The sequence below is a fragment of the Mytilus galloprovincialis genome, chromosome 11 (genome assembly GCF_965363235.1).
Source record: "Mytilus galloprovincialis chromosome 11, xbMytGall1.hap1.1, whole genome shotgun sequence".
NCBI classification, from domain to species: Eukaryota; Metazoa; Mollusca; class Bivalvia; order Mytilida; family Mytilidae; genus Mytilus; species Mytilus galloprovincialis.
The window spans coordinates 33077000-33102632 of NC_134848.1; the positions used below are offsets into that span (position 1 = coordinate 33077000).

The window sequence follows — 25633 nt, forward strand, 5'->3', positions numbered from 1 at the left end:
TTTCATCATAAATTTCTGATCAATTTTCCAGAATTCAAAATTATTCCAGATTCAAATAATTCCTTGTTTTAGGGCAATTGCATTTAATGTTTCATCAGATGAATGGTTTCTAATAAAATTTGACTGTCACAATTACAGCGGTTGAAGCAGAAAACAAATAAAATGTAACCAAATAAAAGAAACTGCAATTATATAAAATATAACAATGGTCAAAGTTCTTATTTCATTTACCTATTTAAGTAAACACTTCTTTTACCCTGCTTACCCTTCCAGAGCACCTGAGATCACCCCCAGTTTTTGGTGGGGTTCGTGTTTCTTAGTCTTTATTTTTCTGTGTTGTATTTTGTGTTCCGTTGTTTGTCTGTTTATCTGTTTCTTTTTTAGCCATGACTTTATCAGTTTATTATTTTTTACTTATAAGATTTAACGTCCCTTTGGTTTTTGGCTCCCCTTTTTCTTTCTTTTTCAAGTAAATTTAACATGTTATATACAAATTTTTGTCATGTTGGAAGACGTCAAACCTTATACTTGAGTGATGGGTCAACGTACCTTTTTCGAGTGACGGCATAGCTTTGCAGCTATGCCGTACAGATGGGTGCGGTCCTAACCTTGACAAAAGTTAACTTAGAGTTAACTTGTTGACTGCTTTCTAAGTTAACTTGAGAATTTTTAAGCAGTCAACCAAGTTAACTTCGTTGTTGGTGGACCAGACCTACGGTCTGCTTTTTTAGGACTGCTGCAGACCTATCGACAAGTCTGCTCCAGACCAGACCTGTGGACAAGTCTGCTTTTGACCAGTCCTGAGGACAGGTCTGCCCCAGACCAGACCTATGGACAAGTCTGCTTTTGACCAGTCCTAAGGACAGTTCTGCCTCAGACCAGACCTGTGGACAGGTCTGCTCCTGACCAGACCTGAGGACAGGTCTGCTTTTGACCAGACCTGTGGACACGTCTGCTATTGACCAGACCTGAGGACAGGTCTGCTTATGACAGATTATCGTTATAAGAGTTTTCATATCAGACTTGAGCTTTCATTAAAATATGTAAACAACATTCGCATTGTTTTTCCACAGATATCATTTATTATTTACTCGCTAGACTCTACTAGATATTATACAAATGCTCTCTTTTATTTGATATACATGTATTTTTATATAAATAAAAAATGGCTATACGATCACACAGAGTTTTTTTTTATTAGAAGGCGGATAGAAAGGTTATCCAACGCATCGGAACAATATTCTTATATCACGGGATATCGGCAACATTGTCTACGTTACTTCGTTCCCCGTTGTTTACCTGTCCCTTCCTAAATTTTACTTTATGCATAAATTTATACTTGCATGGATATTTCATTGATATTCAACTTGTTTGCATTGGATTTACTATTCTATTTCCCGCAGAATATTCTAACAGAAATTGTACAGTGTCCGTAAGCATACGATGTGGTAAAACTATCAACAATCTCGTCAAATTCGTCAGATTTATCGAGAGATTTGTCATTGCCGATATTTATATGGGACGTCCTAAAATTATACTCAATGCGCACTTTAATGAAATAGTTGCCACTTGACGTTTAACTATAAACAAAATCAATCAACCGACATAATAGATTCCAAGAAGAGAACCTCGTATACTTTTTTTTATTAAATCATTGTAAACAGTACAAATGAATTCAGACATGTCAGTGTTGGTACTTTGATGATGTGGCATAATAGTTTTGTTTTACACGTACACCATCATGAACTCCTATATATGATGTGACTGTTATTATAAATAAAGAGATGGAATTCTGACATTCTCAATTTATTCAGAATATTTTTTGCATTAATGGTTTTCCAATATTATTGATTACGTGTACATTTACGGTCCTACTAAAATGTGAACAGGAGCGCCAGGAGAAGACATTAAGGCCCTCGGTACAATGGTATGCGGGTATATAGATTTGCAAATAAAAGTGCACGTATGATCAGTTTTGGTCAAATAGTTTTGTTTTCCAAGTCAGCATGAGGTATTAAAACTACTGAAATTTTGTTACGTATCAATATTTTGAATAAAAGGAGGACACGCTGGTATCCTAAATTTATGCGAACAAAAATTTGTTGTTATTAAATTGCAATATTGCTGTCCATTGTCATGATTATATTATACAATGATTCCTGACATAAAAAATATGGCTGATTAATACTATGCGGGTACATCATGGTGTATATAGATTTACAAATTAAAGTGCACATATGGTCAGTTTTGGTAATGCGGTCAAATAATTTTGTTGTACAAGTCAGCTGGAGGTATCAAAACTACTGAAATTTTGTTACGTATCAATATTTTGAATAAAATGAGGACATGCTGGTATCCTAAATTTATGTGAACAAAAATTTGTTGTTATTATATTGCAATATTGCTGTCCATTGTCATGATTGTATTATACATTGATTCTGGCATAAAAAATATGGCTGATTAACTATGCGGGTATATAGATTTACAAATTAAAGTGCACAAATGGTCAGTTTTGGTGGATGCGGTCAAATAATTTTGTTGTACAAGTCAACTGGAGGTATCAAAACTACTGAAATTTTGTTATGATCAATATTTTGAATAAAATGAGGACATGCTGGTATCCTAAATTTATGCGAACAAAAATTTGTTGTTATTATTTTGCAATATTGCTGTCCATTGTCATGATTGTATTATACATTGAATCCTGACATCAAAAATGTGGCTGATTTACTATGCGGGTATATAGATTTACAAATTAAAGTGCACATATGGTCAGTTTTGAACTTTTGGTGGATGCGGTCAAATAATTTTGTTGTACAAGTCAACTGGAGGTATCAAAACTACTGAAATTTTGTTACGTATCAGTATTTTAAGTAAAAAGAGGACATGCTGGTACCCTTAATTTAGGCGAACAAAAATTTGTTGTTATTATATTGGAATATTGCTGTCCATTGTCATGATTGTATTATACATTGAATCCTGACATAAAAAATATGGCTGATTAACTATGCGGGTATATAGATTTACAATTTAAAGTTCACATATGGTCAGTTTTGGTAATGTGGTCAAATAATTTTGTTGTACAAGTCAGCTGGAGGTATCAAAACTACTGAAATTTTGTTACGTATCAATATTTTGAATAAAATGAGGACATGCTGGTATCCTAAATTTATGCGAACCAAAATTTTTTGTTATTATATTGCAATTTTGCTGTCCATTGTCATGATTGTATTATACATTGAATCCTGACATAAAAAATAGGGCTGATTAACTATGCGGGTATATAGATTTACAAATTAAAGTGCACATATGGTCAGTTTTGGTGGATGCGGTCAAATAATTTTGTTGTACAAGTCAACTGGAGGTATCAAAACTACTGAAATTTTGTTACGTATCAATATTTTGAATAAAATGAGGACATGCTGGTATCCTAAATTGATGCGAACAAAAATTTGTTGTTATTATATTGCAATATTGCTGTCCATTGTCATGATTGTATTATACATTGAATCCTGACATAAAAAATATGGCTGATTTACTATGCGGGTATATAGATTTACAAATTAAAGTGTATTATACATTGAATCCTGACATAAAAAATATGGCTGATTTACTATGCGGGTATATAGATTTACAAATTAAAGTGCATATATGGTCAGTTTTGGTGGATGCGGTCAAATAATTTTGTTGTACAAGTCAACTGGAGGCATCAAAACTACTGAAATTTTGTTACGTATCAGTATTTTAAGTAAAAAGAGGACATGCTGGTACCCTTAATTTAGGCGAACAGAAATTTGTTGTTATTATATTGCAATATTGCTGTCCATTGTCATGATTGTATTATACATTGAATCCTGACATAAAAAATATGGCTGATTAACTATGCGGGTATATAGATTTACAATTTAAAGTTCACATATGGTCAGTTTTGGTAATGTGGTCAAATAATTTTGTTGTACAAGTCAGCTGGAGGTATCAAAACTACTGAAATTTTGTTACGTATCAATATTTTGAATAAAATGAGGACATGCTGGTATCCTAAATTTATGCGAACCAAAATTTGTTGTTATTATATTGCAATTTTGCTGTCCATTGTCATGATTGTATTATACATTGAATCCTGACATAAAAAATATGGCTGATTAACTATGCGGGTATATAGATTTACAAATTAAAGTGCACATATGGTCAGTTTTGGTGGATGCGGTCAAATAATTTTGTTGTACAAGTCAACTGGAGGTATCAAAACTACTGAAAGTTTGTTACGTATCAATATTTTGAATAAAATGAGGTCATGCTGGTATCCTAAATTTATGCGTACAAAAATTTGTTGTTATTATATTGCAATATTGCTGTCCATTGTCATGATTGTATTATACATTGAATCCTGACATAAAAAATATGGCTGATTTACTATGCGGGTATATAGATTTACAAATTAAAGTGCATATATGGTCAGTTTTGGTGGATGCGGTCAAATAATTTGGTTGTACAAGTCAACTGGAGGCATCAAAACTACTGAAATTTTGTTACGTATCAGTATTTTAAGTAAAAAGAGGACATGCTGGCACCCTTAATTTAGGCGAACAGAAATTTGTTGTTATTATATTGCAATATTGCTGTACATTGTCATGATTGTATTATACATTGAATCCTGACATAAAAAATATGGCTGATTTACTATGCGGGTATATAGATTTACAAATTAAAGTGTATTATACATTGAATCCTGACATAAAAAATATGGCTGATTTACTATGCGGGTATATAGATTTACAAATTAAAGTGCATATATGGTCAGTTTTGGTGGATGCGGTCAAATAATTTTGTTGTACAAGTCAACTGGAGGCATCAAAACTACTGAAATTTTGTTACGTATCAGTATTTTAAGTAAAAAGAGGACATGCTGGTACCCTTAATTTAGGCGAACAGAAATTTGTTGTTATTATATTGCAATATTGCTGTCCATTGTCATGATTGTATTATACATTGAATCCTGACATAAAAAATATGGCTGATTAACTATGCGGGTATATAGATTTACAATTTAAAGTTCACATATGGTCAGTTTTGGTAATGTGGTCAAATAATTTTGTTGTACAAGTCAGCTGGAGGTATCAAAACTACTGAAATTTTGTTACGTATCAATATTTTGAATAAAATGAGGACATGCTGGTATCCTAAATTTATGCGAACCAAAATTTGTTGTTATTATATTGCAATTTTGCTGTCCATTGTCATGATTGTATTATACATTGAATCCTGACATAAAAAATATGGCTGATTAACTATGCGGGTATATAGATTTACAAATTAAAGTGCACATATGGTCAGTTTTGGTGGATGCGGTCAAATAATTTTGTTGTACAAGTCAACTGGAGGTATCAAAACTACTGAAATTTTGTTACGTATCAATATTTTGAATAAAATGAGGTCATGCTGGTATCCTAAATTTATGCGAACAAAAATTTGTTGTTATTATATTGCAATATTGCTGTCCATTGTCATGATTGTATTATACATTGAATCCTGACATAAATCAAAGAGCTGAAAGCTCTGAAGAAAAATGACGCCACTGTCTCTAATATTGGGATAGTTTTTATGCAAGTCTTGATTTTCACATACCTTAATTAGTTTAACAATGCAACATGTATCGTAAGCATATAATTGATATTCGTATATGTGTGTGTGTGTGAAGTGAAGGTGACAACTGGCTGGTTTTTTAAGACAAATGAATAGGTCAAGACTAGCTGAATTGTACAAATAAATACCGTAGAAAGGCTTGTATATTTCTCACTGGTACATAGTCTGAATCTGAGTCCGTTCGCTTCCATTCACGTTTGCGCCCACTCATTTTCACCCCTTTCACTTTCACACCCTACATGTTCGCACCCAATCTTAATTGGTTTTGTGTTTTTAATAACTATGTAAGCAAGTGTTTTCTTATAAGTATAATTGTTGTCATTGTCTCAAAATAAAGTGAGACAGCAATTTTTTTTTTGTGTTGAATAAATCTTAATTATGTTTTGGATAAGGTATTGCTAAAAATAATAATAATCCTTTCTAAATAAAGTGGTATTTTGTCAACGTTTTATTTTGTGTTGAATAACTCTTAATCATGTTTTGGTTAGTGTATTGCTATAACTTGTTTCATTGACTTGTTTCAAAATGAAGTGAGATTCTGACTATGTTTGTTTCTGCGTGTTGAATAAATTTTATCATGTTTTGGTTATATTAGTGGATTGCTATATTTTGGTTTCTATGTTTTATTGTTTCGTTGTTTCAGATCAATGGGACCAAGCTGTTAAAAACAATTATCTTTTGTGTTTTTTCCTTTAAAATCTTCAATGTTTTACTCATACCAAGCTATAAATACATTCAGTATTTACACCAAAGCAATTTAAAGCAACAACCATAATTTTCCAATTATTCAACTTGAATTTGAATTAAAATTGGGCGTGAATGAGTAGAGTGTGAATGTGCGAACGTGTAGGGTGCGAAAATGTATTGGGCACACACAGTCTGAACCCCCTTCTCCCACAAAATATTAAGTAAATAATCTTTTTGTTACTGCTATCAAAGGTCTAATGAAACTCAGATAGTTTCAAACATTTGTCAAAGAATTCTAGTCAAACTGGCACCTAGTTAAATTGGCACCTGAACGTCGTAGGAAGGCGTCCCAGAAAAATAATAAAATAGCCTTGCCAGACGTCATAATTATTTGGACTAATACATGAGATATTGTGTATTTTTCTGCATTATTTTAACCAGTTGAGCATTTTACAGGATTGTTGGTTTAATGCTGTTTAAACTTTACTGAAAAACAAACACCTTAAATTTGCTAATTATTTGGCATGAAAGTTTGATTTATTGAAAGGGACTCATAGTTTTCCATTTTATTTTAATAATTGACTTGTTTTTACAATTACACAAATTGTCTAATTGTTAAAACAACAGCTTTGGTATAAAGGGCTTCGTTGTTTACCTTTATACACTACATATTCACTTTCGTTTCGTGGTTTACCAAAATACACAACAACATATTAACTATGTACTTGGTAACAGTAATTAATTAATTGAATAGAAAATATTATATCAAATATTATTGGATGCCGAATTGACGTCGAATAGGTGCCGATTTGACTAGATGCCAATTTAACCAGGTGCCGACTTGACTTGTACGTTTCAATTCCTCTGCGATCGTTTGCGGTATTTTCTTGAGAAAACCTATTTTCCATCATCAAAGAGAAGAAGAAACTGCTTAAAATGATTCTGGAACGCTTCATGATTGTTAAAATAAGTTTAATTCACTCAAAAACAATGTTAAAACTTGCGATTAAACAGGAAGTTTCCAAAGCACGTGTAAAAGAAGAAATTAACCGGTGAGAGTGGAAATCCGTATATGACAGATATCCCTATAGTACGACTTTGAAAGTAAAGCAGTTCAATCCTTTTGTAAAACAATCTTTAATATACCTATCACATTAATGTTTGAATGGTCTTAAGCTTATTCAAACCATATAAGTCGGTATGAAACACCAAAACGGAATGAACAATAACCGATTACGTTTTGTAGTTTACAAATTCTAAAACTGGTTCCCGTCAAACTACAACACTTTGTTCGAGTGTAGTGGAATACAAGCAAAAACCAGTGTAAACTGGGTCCTGGCTGGTTTAATACTACACAATGATGCATAATGATAACACAAGCAGATTCCAGTTTGTTTGGAAAATAGGAAATACGAAACCAAGCGCGGTAGGCAGAGCAATGTAATGAAGTTCAGGTCGGCAGTTATGGAACAATGACTGCGTCATTTTCCAAAAATATGGCTGATTTACTATGCGGGTATATAGATTTACAAATTAAAGTGCATATATGGTCAGTTTTGGTGGATGCGGTCAAATAATTTGGTTGTACAAGTCAACTGGAGGCATCAAAACTACTGAAATTTTGTTACGTATCAGTATTTTAAGTAAAAAGAGGACATGCTGGCACCCTTAATTTAGGCGAACAGAAATTTGTTGTTATTATATTGCAATATTGCTGTACATTGTCATGATTGTATTATACATTGAATCCTGACATTAAAAATAAGGCTGATTTACTATGCTGGTATATAGATTTACAATTTAAAGTTCACATATGGTCAGTTTTGGTAATGCGGTCAAATAATTTTGTTGTACAAGTCAGCTGGGGGTATCAAAACTACTGAAATTTTGTTACGTATCAATATTTTGAATAAAATGAGGAGATGCTGGTATCCTAAATTTATGCGAACCAAAATTTTTTGTTATTATATTGCAATTTTGCTGTCCATTGTCATGATTGTATTATACATTGAATCCTGACATAAAAAATATTGCTGATTTACTATGCGGGTATATAGATTTACAAATTAAAGTGCATATATTGTCAGTTTTGGTGGATGCGGTCAAATAATTTTGTTGTACAAGTCAACTGGAGGCATCAAAACTACTGAAATTTTGTTACGTATCAGTATTTTGAGTAAAAAGAAGACATGCTGGCACCCTTAATTTAGGCGAACAAAAATTTGTAGTCATTATTTAAATGAATTAAACTATTGCTGATTGTGGCTGCATAGTTCAAGGATGTATAACTAACAAGGACGTATACACCTAACATCAAATATACTTCTTTTCAAAAATATACATAATATGATTGAATTTGATCTCGGAATATATATATATATATTCAGTGCCTGTTATCATTGTAACCGAGATCGTTTTTATAATAGATAGATTGTCAGATCACAGATAAATTTGTGTTACGTTCTGTGCATACTTATTTTCAATTATTTGTGTTTAATCCTGTTCATAAAACGGAAGTATTAATTTTCAAATTACTTTATTTTCGATGTTTATACTACGAAACAAAGATATTAAAAATATTTTTTTTTTAAATCAACGAAGAGCGGTCCTGGTTACAAGTTAACTTAGTGTTGACCAGACCAGTCAAAAGTTAACTTGGGAACAGGTCTGGTTTTGATCGGATTTGTTCAAGCAGAAGTTAACTTTGTGGCAGGACCGGTTTCCAAGTTAACTTATGTTAACTTTATGACAGGACTGGTTCCGAAGTTAACTTATGTTAACTTATGACAGGACTGGTTCGAAGTTAACTTATATCAATAGCGGACCTGTTTCTAAGTTAACTTTTTGGCAGACATAAAAACAGTCCTAGGTCTTCAATTTTCATACTGATATTCTGATGAACACCCATATTCTTTAACTACAAGACCATTTTTATAAAACCCATTCAATGATTTGTATTTTTTTTACTTATTTCTATCACTCAGTCACTGGGATTACCTCTAGCCTCTGTAAAATGCATTTTTGATGCTATATTATCTGTGGGAAAGTAATGTTTGAAGTGTTAAAAATTATTTTAACAAAGTTTGTCTGTATGTAAGAAGTAGATGCTCAAACATCAATGTTTTGTATGTCAACTTCTTTGATAACAAAGGGATACATATATGATTGGGGAGAGAAACAGGTAGTTTTCATATTTTGTGTAACTAAAAATCTTCCTCAAAAAAAAAGAGCACCTCAAATGAAGAGTTTTATGAACCAAAGTTGATGTATCTAAAAATGTGATATTAAGATATATGATATTAAAGTAGTCTTCTACAATAACAAAATTTTATGTACTAACATAATGGAGTTAACTAAAAAAATGAAAGTCTCAGTTCTTTACAGCAGGTGTTGGCGTAAGGCAAGGGGATGTTTTGAGTCCCAATTTATTGAAGTCTATGGAGTATGGAGGTGAAAAATTATTGTTATATATATATCTTGAATACATCATACAGATAATAAAACTGTAGTTAAGAGTAGGATTATGGAAGGGAAAGTTCTAGTTGGTCATAATACTTTATACTATCAAAAGTGGTACACATTCAAAACTAGTAAGACAAGAAATTAAGATAGATAACAAAATATGATAACATGAAATTACTGCAGATAATGAGATATGCATTATAAATTGTGTATAAAAACCAACTTAACATACAAATAAAGATTTGAGAATAGGCCAACTCGCAGTTAAAGCCAAAAACAATCAACAAAAAAAATTATAAATCAGAGACTAAAATCATATCAAAACACATCCCAGAAAAAAAAGTGACATGGAAATTTATGCCTTTACACCCAGGTATTCCCTCTAATAAGAATAAAAAGTAAGAAATGATTACACCAAATCTTCTTTTTTATATGTACAACATTTTTTTTTGGCTGGTAAACACAATTTGTGAGAATCAAATATTTCATCAAAATAATTTTCAATCAAAACTTTTCTTCAATTAATTCATTTCTTTACCTGAACAGGATTAGCTTTTTTTACCTGTTTAGGTAAAGATTTCATACATATTGGCAAGACAACATTATGGGTATTTAGAATTTAGAATAGCGCAATTTCATATTGTTTCATTCAATGAATGCTTTTAAATAAAATTTGATTGTCACATAAACAGCAGCTGAAGCAGAATACAAATGTTTATCTTATCTGTATAAACCAAATTTTAAATGAAACTGTGATGATATAAAATTAGAATATTTGTCCAGGTTCTCATTTCATTTACCTATGTAAGTAAAAAAATCTTTCTCTTTAGAGTTAATTTAACGTGTGTTTATTTTCTTTCTCTAGTCAGGCAAAGATATTGCAGTTTCTTCAATTTTCTTACTGATAGGGACTTTTAGCATATATATCTATGTTTTTTCTTAAAAAAAATTCTGTTCAAGCAGATGACGAAAGAAATATTTCAGATGTTCCCCATACCTTGATGACCCTCATAAAACAAATTTGATTGAAAGCGTTGAAAAATTAAATTAAATGGTTTGCATGAATTGTGGAAAAAAAATCTGACTCGGACAAGAAAAAAACATATAGCCGCCCGTCCCCCCCCAAAAAAAACCTCCTCCCCCCTCTCCCCCCACCTAACTTTTGCAAAACAACATTTATCATTTGGACTTATTATTATTTAATTGACAGGAAAATTTGGCCTGCAACCCCACCCCCACCCCAAAAAAAAACAACAAAAATATGTAGCCCCCTCCCCCTTTAGAAATTAGATGATTAGATCTGACCATGACAAAATATTTTTCAATTTTAACTTGCTCAGTTCAGTAGGCCCTATGTTTACCCTTTGAAAATGTTAAACAAAATGACGACGGAATTCTTATTTTCATTTAATTTCTCGGGCTTCGGGTCGATTCTCCACGGAGGTTTTTTTTTCATATCGTATACGGACTCAATGGTCCCAACACCTAAATCTTATAAGACTGACAGAGTTATCTTCCATTTTTTTGTTTACGCATACACGTAAACTTCTTAAAATGGCTCAACTTTTGAAGCCACGTGCGCCACTTGAAATGTTTCGTGCCCCTTTCCAAAAGTTGGAAAAAACAACGCAGAAAAGATCGAAAATCACGGTAAAAATATACCCTATCACTGCATAAATTGTGTTTTCCACAGTTGGCCAATCGTAGTTGGCTTATAATAACACAATTTTTACCTGGAAATCGATAAATACTATAATATTCACCTGTGTTCATTGATCTCTGACCCGCACAATCACACGACCATAAGCTGAACAACGTACAAAAGCATCATGGGATAGCGTTCTCGTGTCATACGGCGGTAAATTCAAAAATATTACCGATCTCGGAAATGCATTAAAATACAGATTACGCATAACCGTAAATTGTCTTTACGGAAATAGGTAAATGAAATTGACTTCTGCCAGTGAGACCCCAGACTGACAGTTACAGAAGATTTGCAGCAAGGAAGGACAAAAACAACACAGCAGAAAAAATATAATGAAGTACATGAGGATGATAGCAAATCTTTTCTTTTGTTTTAAAAGCGAGGCAGCTAAAATTGGCATAGACATAAATTTAACATTAGACATGTTTAAAATGGAACACTTTACCACTTTTATGGATGCTATCCATGTGATGGCTGCACAAGACGATGGTGGTATAAAATCTGGATTAAAAAAAAATGTAGGTCACCTTTTAAAAAATGTTATTAGACACATAAAAGGGCAGCATTTATTGCAGGGTAAGAAAGATAAGCTGGTAAAAATTGAGGAATTCAAAACATTATTTGATTACTACAAAAAGGAGATATTCGATGGAGCTGAATACAATTGTATTAAGAATAGACAGGAAAACCTTAGACGACCACAATATTTACCTCTTGATGATGATGTAAGAAGATTGCGGAATTACACTCTGACTGAAATTGCACAGATGGATGACCCATACAAGATTTTAGATATGAATGAATATCCCCGGCTTAGAGATCTTGTGGTAGCCAGAATAACACTGTTCAATGCCAAGCGGGGAGGAGAACCAAGTAGACTTACTATAAAAGAATGGAATGATGCAAAAGATGGTGTCTGGTTAGCTGAAACCTACAAGAAAAAGCCAAAACATCAGAGGAACTTGAATTATTTGAAATAAATAAATTGTCATATCAGTCTGGCAAAAGTGTGTGCCATATGCTCCCAACGCTCCTTCAACTTTTCGTCCATTACCACTTTATATTAACCTCCTTTGTGTTTGGTGCATGTTTTTTCGATTCTACTTTAATTTTAGCGACCTCGTCGGCTATATTCAAGATAATAGCCAAAAAACAGTATAATTTCCTTAAAATTGCCAATTCAGGGGCAGCAACCCTAACAACCGGTTGTATCAGGATTCAATGTATAATACAATGGACAGCAATATTGCAATACAATAATAAACAATTTTTGTTCGCATAATTTTAGGGTGCCAGCATGTCCTCTTTATATTCAAAATATTGATACGTAATAAAATTTCAGTAGTTTTGATACTTCATGCTGACTTGTACAACAAAATTATTTGACAGCATCGACCAAAACTGACCATATGTGCACATTAATTTGAAAATCTATATACCCGCATATTGTAAATCAGCCATATTTTTTTATATCGAGATTCAATGTATAATACAATAGACAGAAATATTGTAATGGAATAACAAATTTTTGTTCGCATCAATTTAGGATGCCAGCATGTCCTCCTTTTATTCAAAATATTGATACGTACCAAATTTCAGTAGATTTGATACCTCATGCTGACTTGTATAACAAAATTATTTGACCGCACTGACCAAAACTGACCATATGTGCGCTTTAATTTGTAAATATATATTCCCGTATAGTAAATCAGCCATATTTTTTATGTCAGGATTCAATGTATAATACAATGGACAGCAATATTGCAATAATACAACAACACATTTTTGTTTGCACCAATTTAAGGTGCCAGCATGTCCTCTTTTTTTTAAATATTGAATACGTAACAAAAATTACAATAGTTTATATACCTCATGCTGACTTGTACAACAAAATTATTTGACCAAAACTGACCATATGTGCATTTTCATTTGTAAATCTATATAGGCGCATAGTATTGTACCGATCGCCTTAATGTCTTCTCCTGGCGCTCCTGTGCATATTTTAGTAGGACCGTAAATGTACATGTAATCAATAATATTGAAAAACAATTAATGCAAAAATGTTACTGCATAAATTGTGAAAGTCAGCATTACATCTCTATATTCATTATATTGAACAGTCACTAGATATAGTAGTTCATGATGGTGTGTTAAACAAAACTATTAGGCCGAATCATCAAAGTACCAACACTGACATGTCTGGATTCATTTGTACTAATTCTTGGAATAGTATACTGTTAATCTATTTTGTCGGTTGATTGATTTTGTTTGTAGTTAAACGTCAAGTGGCAACTATTTCATTCAAGTGCGCATTGAGTCTAATTTTGGGACGTCCCATATATATATCAATTAATCGGCAAAGACAAATCTCTCGACAAATCTGACGAGATTTTTGATAGTTTTACCACACCGTATGCTTACGGACACTGTACAATTTCTGTTAGAATATTCTGCGGAAAATAGAATAGTAAATCCAATGCAAACAAGTTGAATAACAATAAAATATCCATGCATGTATAAATTTAGGAGGGGACAGGTGAAAAACGGTGAACGAAGCAACGTCGACAATGTTGTTGATATCCCGTGATATAAGAATGTGTTTCCGATGCGTTGGATAAGATTTCTATCCGCCGTCTAATAAAAAAAACTCTCATTTCCTTTATGAGTAGCTCAATGTGATTGTATAGCCATTGTTTTATGTATAAGAATACATGTATATAACATAAAAAAAACGAATTTTGTATAATATCTAGTAGAGTCTAGCGAGTAAATAATTGAATTTGACATCTGTGGAAAAACAATACGAATGTATACGAACGAGTCTAGCTTGAGCAGGCCTAGGAGATGGACTTTCAGTTCCGTGTCCTTGACTCATCTGTTTGGTATAAATGTAGGAGCCTTGGGTGCAGCTTGTTTTTTCTTGGTTCCTGCCAACTATCTTCAAGCCGTTGGTATTATTTACAATTACGAACTTAATTGGTATCTGTTTTGCCACTTATCAAGTCTAGTATGTTGCTAATGACATAAGAGATAGTGTGCATGTCATTGGTCTGCATCTGCTTAAGTCCATCAAAATATGAGGTGAGTGGATGGATAATACCCTTTACACCAGTTTGCTTTTCATATGGTTTTTAATCGAACTCTCGTCTTTTTCTTTCTCATTAGTGAAAGACTCTGGTTTCGGACTATTTATTGCACTCTTTATGGCAAATGATTTGGTATCAAGTCGTAGTGGCGAATCAGTAGGTAAAAATGGTCTACCACAAACATGTATAGCATGACAGCCAGAAACCACTCAACAGAGCCGAAGTAGCTGCACAGGCCAGAGCTGAAAGAGATCGTCAGATGCAGGTAAACTATCCAACAAACTTTTATTGTTTCATTAATTTCTTCATTCAATAAAACATTTTACTGACTTTGTGTGATTTGCCTTGAAATGTAAAAGTACCTTATTTTTTCAGGAACGGCCTATCTGAAGATCAGATGACATTTGCCATGATGGCCACGTACAGGGAACAACCTAGTTTTCTGTTCAGAATACTGGAAACAGTAAACCAACAGTTTACTGCAAGTGAAACTCCACCAGAGTCAGAACCTACACGAACACCTTCAGTAGATATTCAAACTTGGTGTCGGTGCAGTGATTGCAGGGAAATGCCAAGTGAGGTTGAAAAAATATGTTTTCAACCAAATACATCAAAACTACCACTGTACACTTCATGTAAGTATTATTTTTTGTTAACTCATATGAGGGATGGTGTGACTGTTGTCTCATCTTACATAACTCTTTACATTTTGATGTTTAACAAGAGACTTACTTGGAATTCTCATTCTATTCCGTTGATTATTTATATGCCAGTCTTCCAAGTATGTTTTCGTAATCCTGGGACAATAAGGACCGTAAACAAATGTAAGCAAAATAAAAGATTTTTCTAATCAACTTTTCTGTCTCTTTAGGTGTCATACCACCAATTACTCCATCAAATTTAGAACGTATGTGCAAGTGGGCCTACTCGGACAAAAAATAGTGTATTTTGATGTCATTGTTTACTTGAACTAACCAACAAATTGGCAGAAATGAAGCTTTTGGTGAAAGAGAAATATATTAAGACCATTTTGAGCTAAAATTTACTTCTATATGAGTTTGCATTCTAAATTGAGGATTAATGCACTCCATATTATATTAATTTAAGATTTCCAGAAAACCAGGTTTTTTTTTAGTGGTACCTCTATTCGAAAGACCTTTTTTATATGATTTTAAACATCTGTTGAAAATTGGCATGTAGAAAGCTGATACATGTACGATTCAGGATATACCTGGTTTCTATGAAGTTAAACTTAAGGTAAAATATTTAGAAAGCTGTGAAAATTGTAAAATTTGGTAGAACAGATAGGGACTTTTAATTGGTGGTATGACACCTTACAATACAAGCAGTGTTGGATAAAAAATCGATGGCCGATGTCAACAAACGGCAGATAGAATCTAAGACAGAGATCATTGCTAATTTGGCTGCAAATATGCTTACTGTACAGGACGCGGTTACGCAGAAAAATGTTCATAAGACAAAATCAAACACTAATACGCAAAAGATATAGTTGAAAATTGTAATAGTATTATTAAGAATGCTGCTGATATGTTGATTAAAACTACTACTAATATAATCATTGTAAAAAATATTTTAACAGTGAATGTTATACAAAACGCAAGCTTATCGTAAAGCAAAAAAATACCATTATAGAGTACGTTCTGTTGTTTATCACAATAATTTGGTACGTAAAAGCAAGGAATAAAAGAATATACTGAAAGAAAAAAACAATTTTGTGAATTTCAAAAGGCGTTAATAGGTAAACTCAGAGGTCTGTGTACCTCAGATCCTAAATCATATTGGTCACTACTAAATAAAGGTTGTGAAAAAGGTAAAGCTACCCAGCAAAAAGTAGCTATGAATGTATTTTTTGATCATTTTAAAAATTTAAACAATGTTGTAAACATATTGATATTGTTTTACCAGATAATGTTACAGAATATAATACTGTTGTTAATGAGCCTATAAGTAAAAAAGATGTTGTAGATGCTATAAAAACGTTAAAGAATGATAAAGCTTGTAGTAATGATATGATACTAAATGAATTTTTGAAACATGGAGCTGTCAAGTTATTGCCTGTTTATGTCAAGATTTTTAATATTGTTTTTGAAAGTGGTATTGTACCAGATTCTTGGTCTCGAGGATTTATTTGTCTAATATACAAAAACAAAGGTGACCCCGCAAATGCTGACAATTATAGAGTATCACTATACGTAGTTGTTATGGCAAACTATTTACATGTATTCTTAATAACAGATTATTCAATTACCTTGAATATTTGGGTTTATTATGTGAAGAGTTTAAAACTTCAAAACGCTCTTTGGAGCATCTACACGTGTGTCTTACAAATAATTCCTTTTTTTAAATGAATTATCGAAACATTACCTCTTGATAAGGGTACTCGCGTCTGAAGACCAAGGGTATAAAATATATCAAACACATTTTAGCTTAATTTTAATACACTAGTATATATATAATATTTTTTTTCAAAAAAAAAATTAACAAGGTAACTTTTTTAAGGCATCATACAAAAGAAATGAAAAGTAAATGACACATCTGTCCACCAGGTCATTAACCAGCTGCTGAAGCCAAGAAGGCAACATAGACGACAGATAGCCAAGATGAACTCTGAACCTTTCCAAATAGTTACACTTTACATAAAAACAGTTTCGGTAGGTAATAACCGAAACTGTTTTTATGTAAAAACAGTTTCGGTTATTACCTGATAAGAGATAAGACTCTAGAATTTAAAGATGTAAAATGTAGTGATGGCAAACAAAGTAAGGACAGGCTGACTGCTTTAGTTTGTGCGAATATGTCTGGGAATGCTAAATTACATATTCTAGTCATTGGCAAGTCTAAAAATTTTAATGGACAGGTCTATTAATTCTGTTCTTTTGACGTACAAGTGTTTCTCGTTTTTCCGTAGATTAGACCGTTGGTTTTCCCGTTTGAATGGTTTTAAACTACTTAATTATGGGGCCCTTTATAGCTTGCTGTTCAGTGTAAGCCAAGGCTACATGTTGAAGACCGTTCCCTGACCTTTAATGATATACTTTTATGAATTATTACTTGGATGGAGAGTTGTCGTATTGACACTCATACCACATCTTCCTATATCTGTAGATTATTCACTTGATTTTCTTGAACCACGCGCTGCTGCACTTGCTCGATCGCACCCGTGAAGGTGTATTTTAATTGGGCCATACATTTGTATTTATATTTTTGAAACCAATATCTAAATTTATTAACTTTTAAAAAGTTTCAAAAATATTGTACATAATTAGAGTTTCCAGAGGTTAACAACCAATAAAATCAAGAACAACAGTATACAACAGATCTAGGCCAAAGTCAACAATAAGTATTGAAGCCTAAAGGCACCATGGAAAATGGATATTCTCATGTACAAAAACCTATCAAATCAGAAGAAAAGTATAGAAAACTTCCAAACACCAGCGGGCTTATGTGGAAAGAGGATTGTACATTTATACAAATCCGACAATAAATTAGCATTGTTTCACAGCATGGACGACAAGGCTTACCTGAAACCAGAAGCTTCGTAAGGACGAGATAAATTTAAAATATTCCAAACAACTGACAAAAGTAAACAACGTTTATTACTGAAATATGACTTTGCACAAGCTTAACTAAACATTACACCAAGTAGCATTTTAAACCTCTTGGAAAGAAATAGCTGGTATGTTTATCAAAATAAATTGACGCGGGATAAAGACACGAATACATTTACGCTTTGAAATACTAATATTCAGTTTTTAAGTCGAGCTAACCATTTAGTATTCGGAATAAGAATGAAACTAGTATAATTGTAATTTATTCAATAAATCAATGGGTCATCGTTTAAATTTATTTCCAAATTGTCGGTTGCTCTATTTCGACTAATAGAAATAGTTTCCCTGAGGCGAAGACAAAATCAGAAACTTAATATGCTGTTACATCATCAATGATATTATAGTTTGGAGGTTTAAACAGGTAGCAAGTATTTTTGTCGTTGGTAGTAAGCGAAGATTAAAAGGATAGGTAATTTGTCAACATGTCTTCAGTCGCATCAAGCTGTGCCCTGTGTAGAATTTTAATGTCCATTTTTTTTCATAATGTTGAAAATTAAAATAGTACCCATTGTTTGGATGTTGGATATTATTGGAAAACAGTAATAGATAAAGAGTGAATTTAGAAAAAAAATATCATCAAGATAAGGTCATATGATGATGGGGGCATTTAGTTTATTCAAAGGGTGTTGTTTGTTCTTAACTTTAGTGTGCCTCTACAAAATGCTTTTTTACCACAAAAACACAGACCAAGATTGAGTTTCGGTGTTGTTTTTGAGTTATGCCCCTTTTCTTATTGAAAAACAATGCTGATTTTAACGTTTCAATTCTCCACACTCAAATGTTTTGGAACTTGTACACTAGAGACCATATAACACAGAAATTAACAACTATGGGTCACAGCACGGCCTTCAACAATGAGCAAAGCATATTCTGCATAGTCAGCTATACAAGGCATTGCAATGACATGTAAAACAAATCAAATGAGAAAACTAACGATGATTGATTGATTGTTGGTTGTTTAACGTCCAGTGGCAAATATTTTATGCATATTCAGGACGAGAACAAGTTAACAATAAATACTATAGGTAGGTTGATGTAATAGATTGATTGGTTGTTGGTTGCTTAACGTCCAGTGGCAAATATTTCATGCATATTCAGGACGAGAACAAGTTCACAATAAATACAATAGGTAGGTTGTTGTAAGAGAGGCCATCTAGGATGATGGTCGGGGGAATTTGGACTGCCACTGGAAAATGAGGGTATATTGGATAGGGACATGAATAAAAACCGCTTATTTCTACAAATTATTTTCCTGAACTATTGTTTATAAATCAACTTTGTAAACACAATTTATCATAAAATATCAAGGGTGACTGGGGAATAGAAATATGGTCACTTGGTCTTCTTCCAACCGGCAGTAAAGCGCTTTCCGAAGTGGGGCGTCCGTTTGGCTGTGCGAGATGATTCAAGTTCGCAGTCACGTGCGGTCAGATTGAGGACGATGAGAACCCTTGCAACAACTCTTTGAGGGGTCCGTAGTTGGCCCGTTGCAAGACAAAATTTCTGTCCTTATCCATTATACCCTCATTTTCCAGTGGCAGTCTAAATTTTCCCGACTATCTTCCCAAGTGGCCTTTATTATGACAAGTCCTACCTATTGTTATTTATTTTTAACTTGTTCTCGTCCTGAATATGCATGAAATATTTGCCACTGGACGTTAAGAAACTAACAATCAATCAATCATTAAATATCAAAGATGATCAAAAAGTTGTTGAAAAAAAATTTGTCGAGGTGACTTGGCACCTAAATGGCTTCATGGTGCCAAGTAATATATCTTTTGCATGATTAAAATTAAATAAATCTTGATTTTTCAAGTCTAATGACACATTTCCTAAACTTCAATATAAAAATCTGAATTACAAAGTAAATATTTCAAGACATTTCTCTTGTATATTCAAACATTTGATCAACAATTATTTGTGACTTTTTCTGTCTGTTCACCTTTTTTTTTTTAACCTGATCAGCTATAATTATCAACTAATTCTTGCTACAACACTTTTTTCAGCTATAATGTTTATGGTTTTATATTTTACAAATGTTTATATGTACCATGTCATCAATAAAAGTTCATTCCAAACAAATAAATGTTTTCTTCTTTATAAAGAGGTAGGCCCGATATGCCGTGGATTTTTTTTCACAGAAGAGCCAATTTCAAAAAGTGCCGACAGAATAGAATTTACTATAAAAACAAAAAATGAAAATGCTTTTTGATTAATATCTCGATTTACACAGATTATGATATGTGTGATAAATAGTTGATTCAACCCTCAAAAAGGATGAAAGTCCATTATGCGGAAGTTAGGATGTTTTTAGGTTGGAAAAACAGGGAATCCCCCCAGAAGGACATTTCAAACCAAAGAAAAAGTTATGCTTTTTGTGACAGTTGTAATGTATACTACTTTTTCCCTCAAAAATGAAATTGGTTTGGTATGTCCTTATTACATGAAAAACAACACTTTAATGAAAAAATTGTAACATCGATAAATTGTACTAATATAGCTCCTTAATAACAACTTATAGTCAAGCGTCCCCGTGGCTCCATCAGTAAAGCATAGGACTACTACTCAAAGATTGGTTTGAAGATAAGTTTCGAATCTCGCTCAGACGTTTAGCATTTTTTGTGTTGTTATATTAAATTTTAATGTTTCTATCATATTTTTCGGATGTTGGCTTAATTCATAGAGTCAATCTGGTTCATTTTGACTATATAGTATACTAGTACATGTATATCATTTTATTAAAGAAAAAAAAATGTATCCCTTATTGTGTGCATTCCTATGACTGTCCATACTCTTCGACTTACTTTCTATAAATGTGTTTACATTTATTACATATATGCAAGGAACAACTCCCGTCAAACTAATGTAGGTGCCTATGCATTATAACCAATAACACGAGAAATTATTATATTGTAATGAAGCCCAAATGCTGCGTGTGTAATATACACATAACTTAAAATGAGGCCATTGTATACAAGATTCAAAACAACACAAACATTTTTTCGAAACCTTTTTCGAACATGGTAGTATATTTATCAAATGCGGTCAACAGCAATTTTGTTGCAAATTCACTAACTGTGCTAGTACTGACATTTTTACCACCGTCCCTACACCGGTACCTAAGTCATTAGAAAATAAACAACACCACAGAACAAATCAATTACACTACAAATCGTGATTGTAGGTAAAGCATCGAGAAGCTATTGCATCTGTTTCACTGTCACGGAATATAAGTTCCTTCATAATATAAGTTCCAAAAGGAATAAATTTTCTGGAATATTATTTCCACAGGAATATATATTACAGTATATGTTCCTAACGGAATAAATAGTATAAAATATTTGTTCCAACAGGAATAGGTATTATGACATTGTTTATAATAAAGTTTCTAGTGGAACTTCTGTTAGGCGGAATAAATATACGCTGACATCACAACGAAGGGCCGATTTGTTAAAATGCCAGAAAAGGCCATATCCCATGTGTTAGTAACACAAGGTGTTCTATGACCACTTGATGTAAGATTGATTGATTGTTGGTTGCTTAACGTCCAGTGGCAAATATTTCATGCATATTCAGGACGAGAACAAGTTTACAATAAATACAATAGGTAGGTTGTTGTAATAGAGGCCATCTAGGATGATGGTTGGGGAAATTTGGACTGCCACTGGAAAATGAGGGTATATTGGATAGGGACAGAAATTTTGCCTTGCAACAGGCCACCTACGGACCCCTCAAAGAGTTGTTGCAAGGGTTCTTAACGTGCAAAGAGCGTGGCACTCTCTTTACACGAGGCATCGGATTTAACGTCCCCTTCTGACGGACGTGACTGCGAACTTGATACATCCCGCACAGCCAAACGGACGCCCCACTTCGGCAAGCGTTTTACTGCCGGTCGGGAGAAGACCAAGTGACCACATTTCTATACCCCAGTCACCCTTGGGGTGACTTGATGTAAGATGTTCTCCGGTTAAAATATATACATGTATTATCTTATAGAAGATAAAACCTTAAAAGACCAGGCGAAATACAGATATACATGATATATTCAAAATGAGAAAAACAGCATCCCATTTGAATTTGTTCGATATTATTTTGCTTGTTGGACAAGTTACGTGGTATGGTACCTTATGCGCATACAGGAAGTTAACAATTAACAAAGTCAACATAAAAAAACCAATAGTCTTGGACTTGTTTTTGTAGGAATACCAAGTTCAAGGTATAGAAATAAGTAATGTGATGTATGTTCATGTACTATAATTAGCACCGATCTGGCTATTTAAAACACGATTAACCTACAAATGAAAAGAATTCACTGGAAAATGGCTCTCCCTCTGTCACTTTTGACCTTTTGAGAAAATGATTTATAACTGGATCTCTTCATACTGTAAATGACAAGTTTATTTTCCATTACCTTTTGGTAAGTAATTAGTAAATAGTAAAGCTGTCAAAAAAGCAACCTCTCTTACACATGCGACAGAAGGTAATCTTCATGATGTTGATGTTGTATTGAGGAGTTAAGAGTGAATGCAACAACAATAGCTGCTTACTTGCAACTTTATACACCTTGGGAATGTATATTTATATACTGTTGATCGTGCTAAAATATCTGACGAATTCATTAGGGACAGCAAGTAAGGAGACATGGTGTGACAATTATTTTTTTTTACCGCACACAGGTAATGGAAAATAAATTTGTCGTCTACAGTAATCTGTACCGATACAGGCTCCAAATGCTTCCTTCATACGCCATAACTCATGGTGGTGATCCTTATAAAGGGTGCTTATACGGTGACAAGAAGAAGAAGACAGTATGGAAGACTTCATAAAAGTAGTGTCGGAGTGTTGTCTCATAGCAATTGCGGGAAAATAAACGATATATCATTAAACATTGAAAAACTGAATAATGTATGTATTTTATTTATGTCCACATTTTTGTCGAGCCTTCGACTTTAGTCGAAAAAGCGAGACTAAGCGATCCTACATTCCGTCGTCGTCGGCGTCCACAACATGTGTTAAGAACTGGTTTCCAAAATGTCGGAATTGTTGTTTCAGACTCAACTTGTACTCTTTAGATTCATGTGTTGCTCTTTGCATTAGATTCGACATGCCTCTTTGACCTTTGCTGATATAAGATACAATGTACGATGCACAAGAGTAAGCATCTAAAACGAACTGTACATCAATATTAGCTTGCCAACAGTTTAACATGATTGAGTTGTACGAGTTTATTCTGATTTCAGATGGTTTGTGTTTTAAGAACACCTTATCTCTTTGTAGGGAAGATCTTATAGCATTAATATAATCTTTCTCTGTCAACTTTAATTCAGCCAAAAGCTCATTAATGTTTGATCAGATCCATACTTCATATCATCCAGTTTTTGGGCTATTTTATCAAAATTTTTCTTGCAATCTGCAATGCAAATCTGTTCAGTTGAACTATCAATGGGATGCAGAATGACATTGGTGGAATAGGATAATTAAACCGACATATGGCTTTACCCTTTTTTCTACACGTTCGTGCATGTCTATGGGTTTGATAGTTAATTAGCTCAGTAATTGTATCATCTTTCTTGCAGGTTACATGTTTATCTATAAAGGCAGTAATTTCTTCTTCTGATGTCATTGAAATGTTTGGACCATTATCTACCCAAACTATCATATGTATATGTGGTGAACCTCTCTGTTGAAATTCAACCCTGTAGAAGAAATCTTTAATTTTCCCTAGTGGATGTAGAGAACTCGTCAAAATTTCATTCAAAAACTTTTGAACTCTGTAATCAAAATATCTTGTACACGTAACTGGATCAGAACTTATCAAGTGGCATTTGTCTAGCCAGGACATTTTGTCAATATCTTCATAAGTGTAGTCTTTATGATCAACCAACTTGCCAAGGGTTTGCAATAGATTTTTCCACTTTGTTTCTGCAGCAGATAATGAAACAAACCAATGTGGAATACCTAATTGCCTTATCATTCCAAACAAATCTTTTTTTGCCCCCTCCCAATAGGCAGGTGACCCACGAATTTTTTCTCAAAATGTGGAAGCCTTCATTGTGTTTTACAAAATTATCAACTGCACCAGGGGCAAGAACATCCTCTACTGTTATTTTTTTCCTTGTAATTTACATTTTCTTACAGCCAACTGAATTTTATCTTGAATGTATTTTATCTGTAATTTTTTCATTTTGAAAAATATGTTTGGAATGTGTGGCACAATCAATAAGTTAATAAGTGATACTTGTCAATTAGTATTTATTGCTTAATTTTACAAGTATATTCAAAGAGCGATTTAAAGTTCAAATAAATGTTTTGCACTGACACTGGCCGAGATGTGACGAATTCTGGTGTGATCGAATTGTGTCCTTGTAGTCCATTGAGGTATCTTATATAGTCCAATGGTCCATACACATGTTTATAGCTGTAGGCCGGTTGTATAATCGTCCGGTTATCGAGTACTATTTACATGAGGTTAATTGTCAAATAATGTAATTAACCCCTGACGGATAAATGTTATTTTAAAGTAAACATGGTCATTTATGGGCTTCGGGGTATATATGTCCATAATATACGAACAGATTGTTATTAGTGTCCAAAGGCTTTCTGCTATTTAATGTATTCACAGATTGTTATTAGTGTCCAAAGGCTTTCTGCTATTTAATGTATTCACAGATGGTTATTAGTGTCCAAAGCATACATGATTGTCATTGAATTGTTTATTTCCTTTTTAATAAATTTCCTAATTAATACTCCTTGATAATTAATTAATGTTACCAATTGTGTAACATTATCCCTTCCCTCGCAATAAGAACGAAAGTTCGGAAAATACGATAATCCTTCTTCATTTATGCTATTGTAAATCCAGTAGTTCCATTGTTAAGTTTTTTGGTAACCATCACCACATATATAGTTCATAAAATTCGGCAAGTCCAACATCTGAATATATTTACACATAGGTCATTTGAAAATATTTCGATATACATAGTTCGTGTTTTATTTCCAACACTCTCATAATAAGTTGTTCCTCAATACTGATTAGGAACGCAAATGTTTATACAATTCTATTTACACAGTTCATAAAGTCATTTTGAAAATTATTTACACGGTTCGTCTTCCGCTAGTTGATTCGGTCGTCTACGTTGTATGGTTTACAATCCAGTCCTTTTACGAAGTAGTCGACGTATCTAGCTCTGGGTACATCTTTCTCAAAAGACTGGTCGCATCGGTCTTTGGTCTAACATCGTCCTTGAGTAATGGTGCAGAGGGAAGCTTCTCTCTGGAATCAGGTACTTCTGTCCCAACCATTTTCGTTGTCACCATTTGGTACCCATCGTTCGTGGCATTAGAACCCGAACTCTCACCTTTCTTTTTGGCTAACCAAGATTTGTTTCTAAAAAACTTACAGTACAAAAATATAGCTATTC

The 25633-nt window shown here is 33.1% G+C and overlaps 2 protein-coding genes across 3 annotated transcripts in view; one reads left to right on the forward strand and one right to left on the reverse strand.

Moving 5' to 3' along the window:
• LOC143051992 (uncharacterized) overlaps window positions 1-11708 on the reverse strand; it is a 60920-nt gene extending 49212 nt beyond the window's left edge. The window contains exon 1 of one of the 2 annotated variants that reach the window (XM_076224962.1): window positions 11556-11708. The gene's annotated coding sequence lies outside the window, so the exon portion shown is untranslated. The remainder of the gene's footprint in view (window positions 1-11555) is intronic. The other variant, XM_076224964.1, reaches the window with a different exon arrangement.
• A 101-nt stretch (window positions 11709-11809) lies between these two features.
• On the forward strand, window positions 11810-12520 carry LOC143051993 (uncharacterized). The gene has a single exon (XM_076224965.1). It carries the CDS (start codon window positions 11830-11832, stop codon window positions 12475-12477), a length of 648 nt encoding a protein of 215 aa, XP_076081080.1. The 5' UTR covers window positions 11810-11829; the 3' UTR covers window positions 12478-12520.
• Window positions 12521-25633: the final 13113 nt, after the last annotated feature.

Excerpts from the sequence above, each read along its gene's own strand:
- LOC143051993 (XM_076224965.1), top strand. The coding sequence starts at position 11,830 with ATGAAGTACATGAGGATGATAGCAAATCTTTTCTTTTGTTTTAAAAGC.